Source organism: Monodon monoceros, unplaced genomic scaffold, assembly GCF_005190385.1.
Source record: "Monodon monoceros isolate NGI ecotype Baffin Bay Population unplaced genomic scaffold, NGI_Narwhal_1 Super_Scaffold_18, whole genome shotgun sequence".
Lineage (NCBI taxonomy): Eukaryota > Metazoa > Chordata > Mammalia > Artiodactyla > Monodontidae > Monodon > Monodon monoceros.
In genome coordinates this window covers 137,686,094-137,698,669 of record NW_021703774.1, presented here as the reverse complement: position 1 = coordinate 137,698,669, position 12,576 = coordinate 137,686,094, and the positions used below count along the sequence as shown (strand labels likewise).

Sequence of the window (12,576 nt, the reverse complement as noted above, 5' to 3'; positions counted from 1 at the left end):
ACAGAATGAAAGAAAGGAATCTTTTATTAGTGTTGATTTACATCATGATATCCATAATTTTATTTGAACCCTTTTTCAGTTCCATTGGGGATCTTGTTGTGTTGGCATACAAATAATAAAAATATCAAGGATTGAACATTATTTTTGAACTATGTATAGCTTGTGCTGTTGTGACTCCACATAGCCTTAAAGTGAAGAAGTAGAAGTGATTAGTCCAGAAAAGCCATCTGTTTCACTGCTTTTTACCAGATGAAGTCAAGTAAAGTCCTGTTGCTGATTATCTAGAATTTTCTCCCAGGAAAACTATAATTTAAATAGCTAGACTCTTTTAGTCACAGGTTAAATTTAATAAGTCTATATCAAAATATATTATCTTTAGGCCATAGCCTGAATCCAAGGCTATAATAATTGCTTTTATTGTTTTTCTTGTTTCTAGTTTTAATTATTTCCCTTAGTAAAGTGATTTAATTATACGCACACGCACACGCACACACACACACACAGGTGGGGGAATATATCCTTTAATCATTATAGCTGAGGATGCATAGTTTGGTTTAATTTATTTCATTGTTAATGGAATGTTGTTTCTTTTAATACACCTTTTTATAATAGAAGTTAAAAGTTTTTAGTGCACTTTCTTTCACTATTACTTCTTTTACTTCCCTTCCAGTTGTTTTTCTAAGTGTTTGCTTAGAGCAAGAGGCATTGGTATGCTTTATTTTCTGCAATAGTCCTTTGGCTCAGTGCAGTGACAGTTCACAGCTGAATTATACAGACTCAGTGTGATCTATTTTATTCTTTGGTGTATTATAACAAAGATGTCTGTGCATTTCTTAAGGGTAAGGATTGAAAAGAATGTCTTCATTTCTTTTCATTTCATCTACAGATGTGAACAGGAAGTGCTGGTGTTTCACAACCAAGGGAATGCATGCAGTGGGTCAGTCTGAGATAGTCATTCTTCTACAGTGTCTACCGGATGAAAAGTGCTTGCCGAAGGATATCTTTAACCATTTTGTGCAGCTTTATCGGGATGCTCTGGCAGGTGGGGATACTTTCTGACTTAGTCTGCACCCTTTACAGATGATAAAAAATTTTGGACTCAGATGCAAAATAATAGTCTTAAATTTGGAAACCTGGCATTGGACTTTGGTAGTATTGGCAAGTTAGAACTTGGCATGGTGTTTGGAAGTTATAACTTTTAATACTTTATGTGAAACGTTGTTACTATTTTATAATGGCTAGAATCAGAGTTGTAAGATAATCCATTGACCATGATGTAAGAATATTTTCCTTTGAGTGGCCTAGGGGATATAGTATTGGTATCCGGTAGAAGGAAGCATAATGATAGCTTACTACTTCAGTTAACAATATTTATATAATCATAATGTAAATATTCATTTAATTTTCAAGTTTCAAAAACCATTAGCATGGACAACTTTATTATGGTTTCAAAATAAATTGTAAATGTTGTTACCTGTAACAATGTAAAAGTAAATGCATAGCTATTAGAAGTTGGAAAAGACTAAGGATACTAATATAAAGACATACTATTAAAAGCTGAGAGAGAATTAAGTGTATTATTTGACATTACAAAGTTAACTGTCCGCAGATTTAATAGAGGAGGTAAGAAGTAGTGTAATTGAGCTAAGTGCTCATTTATCATGATAAAAAGTCAAAAAATAATATCTGTAGTTGATAAATAGTGAAAGTGTAGTATAAGAACTAAAGCAAGTGAATAATAAATGAGATTATCCCTGAGAAACAAGGCTGGGGTGGGGTGAGGGTAGCCAAGGTATTACAATTATTTTCATATGTTATTTGATAATGTTTTAATAAATATATTAAAATAATAAATTATTCATACTTTCTGAATGCAGGTAATTCCCCTTGTGGGATTCTATGCCAAAGAAATTATCTGAAATGTAAAATACACTTTGTACATGAAAGTGTTTATTATAGTATTACTTAAATTTAACACAAAAATTTAGAGGCAACCTAAATGCCCAGCTATAGGAAAAAAGTTTAAGTGTGTTATATTTTTTAGATGAATGCATCTGTTTTAGAATATTTTTTAGCTATTAAAAGTAGTATTTTTATGGAAAATGCTCTTGAAATAAGTACAAATGCATGATACAAAGTTTCATCTTTAATGTGGTTATGGCTTATGCATAAAAGATTATGCCTTTATGTCATAATTATGATATTTTAGGTGAAATATTACATGAAGGCAAGGTGCTATGTTAGAAATTGACCACATGATACCTGTGAAGTACAGTTCAGTATTTACTGTTCAGTATTTGTGTCAGTTCCAAAATGTATGGGGTTAATTTGAAGTCATCTGGAGCCTCTAGGCCTAAATTTCATTCCAGAAATTACTTGAAACATTCTTTTTTTCCCCTCAGTTTGAATGTATTCAGATTGCATGTTTATATGGTTTTTTTTTTTTTTTTTTTTTTTTTGTGATACGCGGGCCTCTCTCTGTTGTGGCCTCTCCCGTTGCAGAGCACAGGCTCCGGACGCACAGGCTCAGCGGCCATAGCTCACAGGCCCAGCCGCTTCGCGGCATGTGGGATCCTCCCGGACCGGGGCACGAACCCGCGTCCCCTGCATCGGCAGGCGGACTCTCAACCACTGTGCCACCAGGGAAGCCCTATATGGGTTTTGAGAGGGCATCAGGGACTAGGGCATGGGAGGTTCATGAATGTCTTGATTAGGAGTTTGTCCTTTATTCTGCAGGCAGTGAGGAGCCATTGAAAGAAATGAATGACATAACCAGATTTGCGTTTTAGAAAGATGACTCTAGAAGCAGTATGAAAATGGATCAAAGTCTGTGTGTCTGGTAGCAGGTAGAGCAGATAAGAAGCAATTACAGTGGATAAACAAACTTAAAGTGGATGAGCACTAGAATATGGCATAACAATGAAAGATAAACAAACTGCTGATACATGCAGTAACATGGATGAAGTTCACAGACAGTAATACTGAACAAAAGAAGCCAGACACAAAAAAGTACATATTATGTGGTTACATTTATGTGATTCTCTGGAACAGGCGAAATGAATCTGTGGTGATGGAAATTAGATCATTGTGTGTCTGGGGTGAGGTGTGGGTGCAAGCACTAGAATTGATTGTAGACGGGCCCTGGGAACTCTCTGGGTTGATATAAATGTTCTGTATAGTGATTGGGATAGTGGTTACATGGGTGTTTACATTTTTCAAAACTCATTGAACTGTATAATTAAAATATGTAGGTATTATTCCGTGTAAATAATACCTCAATAAAATTGACTTAAAATTTGTATTGATATAATTGACACATACATTATATTAGTTTCAGGTGTACACTATAATGATTTGATATATGTATACATTGTGAAATGATCAATAAGTCTAGTTAACATCCATCATCACACATAGTTACAAATGTTTTTTTCTTTGTGATGAAAACTTTTAAGGTCTACTCTCTTAGCAACTTTCAAATATATAGTACATTACTGTTAACTATAGCCACCGTGCTGTACCTACATCCTCAGTACTTATTTATCTTATAACTGGAAGTTTGTACCTTTGGACTACCTTCACGCATTTCACTTGCCCTTCAACCCTCACCTCTGGTAATCACCAATCTGTTCCCTGTATCTATGAGTTCAGTGTATGTTTGTTTGTTTGCTTAGATTCTACATATAAGTGAGATCATACAGTATTTGTCTTTCTCTAACTTATTTCACTTAGCATGATGCCCTCAAGGTATATATGTGTTGTGGAAAATGACGGGATTTCCTTCTTTTTAATGACAATGATATTCCATTGAATGTACATACCATGCTTTCTTTATCCATTCATCCATCAACACTTAAGTTACTTCCATGTCTTGGCTGTTAAAAATAATACTGCAGTGAACGTGGGGGTGTGGATATCTTTCCTAGTTAGTGTTTTCATTTCCTTCAGATAAATACCCAGAAGTGGAATTGAAGGATCATATGGTAGTTCTATTTTTAATTTTTTGAGAAACCTCCATACTGTTCCATAGTGGCTGCACCAATTTATATTCCCACAAACAGTATACTAGGGTTCCCTTTTCTCCACATCCTTGCCAACATTTGTTATTTTTAAATTGATTTTTAAAAAAGCTATTGTCAGGATCCAGTAAGAAATTAGGATATTACCAATAATAGCAGTGGGAATAAAGAGTATTGAAGAGATATAAAAGAGTGATGCCTCAGTTCAATAAGATTTCATAACTAATTGGATGTGAGGAGTGAGAGGGGACAAGTCAAAGTTGGCTTTAGATTTCTGGCTTGAGCACCTGAGTGGACTTCGTTCTTATTCATTGAGGCAGTGAATAGAGGAAGAAGAACAGATTTGGCAGAGGAGTGGGAGATGAGTTCTTCGTTCAGTGTGTTGGATTTCAAATAATGGCAACAGATGGTAATATGTAAATGAAAGATGAATACATAAATAGAGCCTTCAGGAGGTAGATCTGGGCTAAAATACAGATGTGGAAGACCAGCATTTTTGTGATAGTTTTAAACTATGGCTGTGAATGGGATAGGCCAGTGTGAAGAGACTAGATCTATGAATGGAACTCCAAGAAATACCAACAAGGAAAGGATGTGAATCATTACATGAGTCATTAAAATATGTGTTTACCATAAATGGTTACTCATCTTTTAAAAGTATCCTTATATATCAATAGAGTGCATTTTGAACTAGCATATTGAAATGCAAAAATACTACAACAAAAATCACTTGGAACTGATAGTAAGACTAAGTAAGACTAAGGTCAGACTGTAATACATCTAAGCTGTATTAAATGTTATCTATGAGGTGAGGGCATATATGAACATATCTAAGTAAATAGTATTTTAAGCAATGAGTGAGCTGTAAGGCTCTCTCTCTGTCTCTCTCCTTGAAAAGGAATCATTTCACAGCTTACAAAATACTGGAGCTAGTAGGGAACTTACATTATCTAGTATAATGCTTCATTTTTCAGATGAAGAAAGTGAGATCTAGAAGTGTTAAATGGCTTGCTCAAATCACAGACCTAGTTGGTGACAGAATTAGGACTAAAGTATTCTATGAATTATTTCAGTTGCCTATGTGTGTATATTAATAGTATAGCAGTTTTTAAAAAACAGATATGGATAATACATATGTGCTGTGCCTATTTTATTAAGAATCCCATGTGTAGATAATCAGGGTAGAAGCTTAGTATATTATTTCACTGTGATTTTTGTATGAACTTCCATGAACTCTCTTTATAATATTTTTACAGATTTTTAATCTAAACTACATGTATTAATAATAATATGTGTGTATGTATATATATATATATGTCTATGTATGTTTCTCATTTAGTATATATAAAATTTTTTTGTTACATGTCATTGCTTATGCTTTCCACAGTGAGGGGAAAAATGGTATTTTGTGAAAAATAACATTCTGAGAGTTTCAGGGTGCCTTCTGGATAATGTAGTGCCATGGGAGGTTCTAGATTGTATATTATTTCTCCCCTTCTCCCCTCCCTTACTCTGTGTTTTTTATTTTTTTAACATCTTACTGGAGTATAATTGCTTTACAATGTTCTGTTAGTTTCTGCTCTATAACAAAGTGAATCAGCTATATCTATACATATATCCCCATATCCCCTCCCTCCTGTGCCTCCCTCCCACCCTCCCTATCCCACCCCTTTAGGTGATCACAAAACACTGAGCTGATCTCCCTGTGCGATGCAGCTGCTTCCCACTAGCTATCTATTTTACATCATTTAGTAGTGTATATATTGTCCATGCCACTCTCTCACTTCATCCCAGCTTACGCTCTCCCCACCATCCCCTGTGTCCTGAAGTCCATTCTCTACGTCTGCATATTTATTCCAGTCCTGCCCCTGGGTTCATCAGAATCATTTTTTTTTAGATTCCATATATATGTGTTAGCGTACAGTATTTGTTTTACTCTTTCTGACTTACTTCACTCTGTATGACAGACTCTAGTTCTATCCATCTCACTACAAATAACTCAATTTCGTTTCTTTTTATGGCTGAGTAATATTCCATTGTATATATGTGCCACATGTTCTTTATCCATTCTTCTGTCGATGGACACTTAGGTTACTTCCATGTCCTGGCTATTGTAAATAGTGCTGCAATGAACATTGTGGTACATGTCTCTTTTTAAATTATGCTTTTCTCAGGGTATATGCCCAGTAGTGGGATTGCTGGGTCATATGGTAGTTCTATTTTTAGTTTTTTAAGGAACCTCCATACTGTTCTCCATAGTGGCTGTATCAATTTGCATTCCCACCAACCGTGCAAGAAGTTTCCCTTTTTTCCACACCCTCTCCAGCATTTATTGTTTGTAGATTTTTTGATGATGGCCATTCTGACTGGTGTGAGGTGATACCTCATTGTGGTTTTGATTTGCATTTGTTTAATGATTAGTGATGTTGAGCATCCTTTCATGTGTTTGTTGGCAATCTGTATATCTTCTTTGGAGAAATATCTATTTAGGTTTTACACCCATATTTGGATTGGGTTGGTTTTTTTTTGATATTGAGCTGTGTGAGCTACTTGTATATTTTGGAGATTAATCCTTTGTCAGGTGCTTCGTTTGCAAATATTTTCTCCTGTACTGAGGGTTATCTTTTCGTCTTGTTTATGGTTTCCTTTGCTGTGCAAAAGCTTTTAAGTTTCATTAGGTCCAATTTGTTTATTTTTGGTTTTATTTCCATTTCTGTAGGAGGTGGGTCAAAAAGGATCTTGCTGTGATGTATGTATGATGATGTTTTCCTCGAAGAGTTTTATAGTGTTTGGCCTTACATTTAGGTCTTTAATCCATTTTGAGTTTATTTTTGTGTATGGTGTTAGGAAGTGTTCTAGTTTCATTCTTTTACATGAAGCTGTCCAGTTTTCCCAGCACCACTTATTGAAGAGGCTGTCTTTTCTCCATTGTATAATCTTGCCTCCTTTATCAAAGATAAGGTGACCATATGTGTGTGGGTTTATCACTGAGCCTTCTATCCTGTTCCATTGATCTATATTTCTGTTTTTGTGCCAGTACCATATAGTCTTGATTACTGTAGCTTTGTAGTATAGTCTGAAGTCAGGGAGCCTGATTCCTCCAGGTCTGTTTTTCTTTCTCAAGATTGCTTTGGCTCTTCGGGGTCTTTTGTGTTTCCATACAAATTGTAAAATTTTTTGTTCTAGTTCTGTGAAAAATGCCATTGGTAGTATAGTCATTTTCACAATGTTGATTCTTCTAGTCCAAGAACATGGTACATTTCTCCCTCTGTTTGTGTCGTCTTTAATTTCTTTCATCATTGTCTTATGGTTTTCTGCATACAGGTCTTTTGTCTCCTTAGGTAGGTTTATTCCTAGGTATTTTACTCTTTTAGTTGCAGTGGTAAATGGGAGTGTTTCCTTAATTTCTTTCAGATATTTTGTAATTAGTGTATAGGAATGCAAAATATTTCTGTGCATTAATTTTGTCTCCTGCTGCTTTACCAAATTCATTGATTAGCTCTAGTAGCTTTCTGGTAGCATCTTTAGGATTCTCTATGTATAGTATCATGTCATCTGCAAGCAGTGACAGTTTACGTCTTCTTTTCCGATTTGGATTCCTTTTATTTCTTTTTCTTCTATGATTGCTGTGGCTAAAAATTCCAAAACTATGTTGAATAAAAGCGGTGAGAGTGGGCAGCCTTGCCTTGTTCCTAATCTTAGAGGAGATGGTTTCAGTTTTCCACCATTGAGAATGATGTTAGCTGTGGGTTTGTCATATATGGCCTTTATTATGTTGAGGTAGGTTCCCTCCCTGCCCACTTTCTGCAAAGTTTTTATCATAAATGGGTGTTGAATTTTGTCAAAACTTTTTTCTGCATCTATTGAGATTATTGTATGGTTTTTATCCTTCAGTTTGTTAATATCGTGTATCACATCGATTGATTTGCATATATTGAAGAATCCTTGCATTCCTGGGATAAACCCCACTTGATCATGGTGTATGATCCTTTTAATGTGCTATTGGATTCTATTTGCTAGTATTTTGTTGACGATTTTTGCATCTATGTTCATCAGTGACATGGGCTTGTAGTTTTCTTTTTTTTTTTTTTTTTTTTTTTGCAGTACGTGGGCCTCTCACTGCTGTGGCCCCTCCCGTTGCGGAGCACAGGCTCCGGAAGCACAGGCTCAGCAGCCATGGCTCACGGGCCCAGCCGCCCCGCAGCCTGTGGAATCCTCCCGGACCGGGGCACAAACCCGGGTCCCTTGCATCGGCAGGCGGACTCTCAACCACTGCACCACCAGGGAAGCCCTGTAGTTTTCTTTTTTTGTGACATCTTTGTGTGGTTTTCATATCAGGGTGATGGTGGCCCTGTAGAATGAGTTTGGGAGTGTTCCTCCCTGTGCTATATTTTGGAAGAGTTTGAGAAGGATAGGTGTTAGCTCTTCTCTAAATGTTTGATAGAATTTGCCTGTGAAGCCATCTGGTCCTGGCCTTTTGTTTGCTGGAAGATTTTTAATCACAGTTTCAATTTCAGTGCTTGTGATTGGTCTGTTCATATTTTCTATTTCTTCCTGGTTCAGTCTTGGAAGATTGTACTTCTCTAAGAATCTGTCCATTTCTTCCAGGTTGTCCATTTTATTGGCATATGGTTGCTTGTAGTAATCTCTCATGATCCTTTGTATTTCTGCAGTGCCAGTTGTTACTTCTCCTTTTTCAATTCTAATTCTGATGATTTGAGTATTCTCCCATTTTTTCTTGATGAGACTGGCTAAAGTTTTATCAATTTTGTTTATCTTCTCAAAGAACCAGCTTTTAGTTTTATTGATCTTTGCTATTGTGCCTTCATTCCTTCTTCATTTATTTATAATCTGATCTTTATGATTTCTTTCCTTCTGCTAACTTTGGGGTGTGTTCTTCTTTCTCTAATTGCTTTAGGTGTAAGGTTAGGTTGTTTATTTGAGATGTTCCTTGTTTCTTGAGATAGGATTGTATTGCTATAAACTTCCCTCTTAGAACTGCTTTTGCTGCATCCCATAGGTTTTGGGTCGTCGTGTTTTCATTGTCATTTGTGCATCCCATAGGTATTGGGTTGTCATGTTTTCATTGTCATTTGTTTCTAGGTATTTTTTGACTTTCTCTTTTATTTCTTCACTCATATCTGGGTTATTTAATAGCATATTGTTTAGCCTCCATTTGTTTGTATTTTTTACAGTTTTTTTCCTGTAATTGATATCTAGTCTCATAACATTGTGGTCGGAAAAGATACTTGATACGATTTCAGTTTTCTTAAATTTACTGAGGCTTGATTTGTGTCCCAAGATATTATCTATCCTGGAGAATGTTCCATGTGCACATGAGAAGAAAGTGAATTCTGTTGGTTTTGGATGGAATGTCCTATAAATATCAATTAATTGCATCTGGTCTAATGTGTCATTTAAAGCTTGTGTTTCCTTATATATTTTCATTTTGGATGATCTGTCCATTGGTGAAAGTGGGGTGTTAAAGTCCCCTACTATGATTGTGTTACTGTCGATTTACCCCTTTATGGCTGTTAGCATTTGCCTTATGTATTGAGGTGCTCCTATGTTGGGTGCATAAATATTTATAATTGTTATACCTTCTTCTTGGATTGATCCCTTGATCATTATGTAGTGTCCTTCTTTGTCTCTTGTAGTAGTCTTTATTTTAAAGTCCATTTTGTCTGATATGAGTATTACTACTCCAACTTTTTTTTGATTTCCATTTGCATGGAATATCTTTTTCCATCCCCTCACTTTCAGTCTGTATGTGTCCCTAAGTCTGAAGTGGGTCTCTTGTAGACAGCATATATATGGGTCTTGTTTTTGTGTCCATTCAGCCAGTCTGTGTCTTTTGGTTGGACCATTTAATCCATTTACATTTAAGGTATTTATCAATATGTATGTTCCTATTACCATTTTCTTAATTGTTTTGGGTTTGTTATTGTAGGTCTTTTCCTTCTCTTGTGTTTCCTGCCTAGAGAAATTCCTTTAGCATTTGTTGTAAAGGTGGTTTGGTGGTGCTGAATTCTGTTAGCTTTTGCATGTTTGTAAAGGTTTTAATTTTTCCATCGAAGCTGAATGAGATCCTTGCTGGGTAGAGTAATCTTGGTTGTAGGTTTTTCCCTTTCATCACTGTAAATGTGTCCTGCCACTCCCTTCTGGCTTGCAGAGTTTCTGCTGAAAGATCAGCTGTTAACCTTATGGGGATTCCCTTGTGTGTTATTTGTTGCTTTTCCCTTGCTGCTTTTAATATTTTTTCTTTGTATTTAATATTTGATAGTTTGGTTAATATGTGTCTTGGTGTGTTTCTCCTTGGATTTATCCTGTATGGGACTCTCTGCACTTCTTGGACTTGATTATTTCCTTTCCCATATTAGGGAAGTTTTCAAATATAATCTCTTGAAATATTTTCTCAGACCCTTTCTCTTCTTTTTCTGGGACCTCTATAATTCAAATGTTGGTGCTTTTAATGTTGTCCCAGAGGTCTCTGACACTATCCTCAATTCTTTTCATTCTGTTTTCTTTATTCTGCTCTGCAGCAGTTATTTCCACTATTCTATCTTCCAGATCACTTATCCGTTCTTTTGCCTCAGTGATTCTGCTATTGAATCCTTCTAGAGTGGTTTTAATTTCATTTATTGTGTTATTCATCATCGTTTCTTTGCTCTTTATTTCTTCTAGGTACTTGTTAAACATTTCTTGTATTTTCTCCATTCTGTTTCCTAGATTTTGGATCATCTTTACTATCATTACTCTGAATTCTTTTTCAGGTAGACTCCCTATTTCCTTTTCATTTGTTTGGTCTGGTGGGTTTTTACCTTGCTCCTTCATCTGCTGCATATTTCTCTGTCTTCTCATTATGTTTAACTTACTGTGTTTGGGGTCTCCTTTTCGCAGGCTGCAGGTTCATAGTTCCTGTTATTTTTGGTGTCTTCCCCCAGTGTGTGAGGTTGGTTCAGTGGCTTGTGTAGGCTTCCTGGTGAGGGGGACTGGTGCCTGTGTTCTGGTGGGTAGGGTGGATCTTGTCCTTCTGGTGGGCAGGGCTGCATCCGGTGGTGTGTTTTGGGGCATCTGTGAACTTAGTATGACTTTAGGCAGCCTCTCTGCTAATGGGTGGTGTTGTATTCCTGTCTTGCTAGTTGCTTGACATGGGGCATCCAGCACTGGAGCTTGCTGGCCATTGGGTGGAGCTCTGTCTTAGTGTTGAGATGGAGATCTCTGGGAGAGCTCTTGCCAGTTGATATTACTTCAGGCCGGGAGGTCTCTGGTGGTCCAGTGTCCTGGACTCAGCTCTCCCACCTTGCAGGCTCAGGCCCAACATCGGCCCAGAGCACCAAGACCCTGCCAGCCACATGGCTTGGAAGAAAAGGAAGAAAAGAAAATGAACAGATAAAACCCCAAAACAAATGTTAAAAGCAAAACAAAACAGACAAAATCATAGAAAGTAACATACACATGCACACTCACAAAAGGAGAAAAAAGAAAAAAAAAAAAGGAAACAAACCAATAAACAAACCCACCAATGATAACAAGCACTAAAAACTAAACTAAGATAAACATAAAACCGAAAACAAGTCAGATGCAGAAAGCAAATCCCAAGTCAGCAGTTGCTCCCAAAGTCCACCACCTCAATTTTGGGAACATTCATTGTCTATTCAGGTGTTCCACAGCTGCAGGGTTTATCAAGTTGATTGTGGGGATTTAATCCACTGGTCCTGAGGCTGCACAGAGAAATTTCCCTTACTTTTCCGTGTTCACACAGCTCCTGGGGTTCAGCTTTGGTTTTGACCCTGTCTCTGCACGTAGGCCACCCTCAGGCATCTGTTCCCCGCCCGGACTGGAGGGGGTTAAAGCAGTGGCTGATTAGGGCTCTCTTGCTCACTCAGGCTGGGGAGAGGGAGGGGTACGGTAGTCATAGTTGGAATGTGGGACGAGCCTGCGGCAGCAGAGGCTGCCATGACCTTGCAACAGCGTGAAGTGCACCATGTGTTCTCCCAGGGAAGTTGTCCCTGGATCACAGGACTGTGGCAGTGGCGTGCTGCACAGGCTCCCGGGAGGGGTGTGGGAAGTGACCTGCAGTTGCACACAGGATTCTTGGTGGCAGCAGAAGCAACGTTAGCAGTCCATGCCCGTCTCTGGGGTCTGAAATGATAGCCGTGGCTCACGCCCATCTCTGAAGCTCACTTAGGTGGTGCTCTGCCATCTGTGGGCATATGGAGCAGGAAGCCCCTCTCCTTGCACACCCCGAAACAATGGTCTTTGGCCTCTCCAGCAGGTGAAGACTTTTTCCCAGCCTCCCTCCCAGCTAGCTAGCCCCCCTTCAGGATGTCTTCATGCAGGCAGCCAGCACCAGTCCTCTCCCTGCGGTCTGATCTCCAAAGCCCAAGCCTCAGCTTCCAGCCCCTACCCACTCTGGTGGGTGAGCAGACAAGCAGCCTCAGGCTGCTGAGTGCTGGTTGGCACTGATCTCTCTGCAGGAATCTCTCCACTTTGCCCTCTGCACCCCTATTGCTACACTCTCCTCCGTGGCTCCAAAGCTTCCCCCCCGCCCACC

At 37.9% G+C, this 12,576-nt stretch overlaps 1 protein-coding gene across 3 annotated transcripts in view; it reads left to right on the top strand.

Annotated features, from left to right (window-relative positions):
• The window catches only part of ZFYVE9 (zinc finger FYVE-type containing 9), a 185,176-nt gene that overhangs the window by 118,230 nt on the left and 54,370 nt on the right, over positions 1 to 12,576 (top strand). For all 3 annotated transcript variants that reach the window (XM_029227521.1, XM_029227518.1, XM_029227520.1), the window contains one exon: positions 887 to 1,042. In XM_029227521.1, coding sequence (XP_029083354.1) covers positions 887 to 1,042 — 156 coding nt within the window. The remainder of the gene's footprint in view (positions 1 to 886; positions 1,043 to 12,576) is intronic.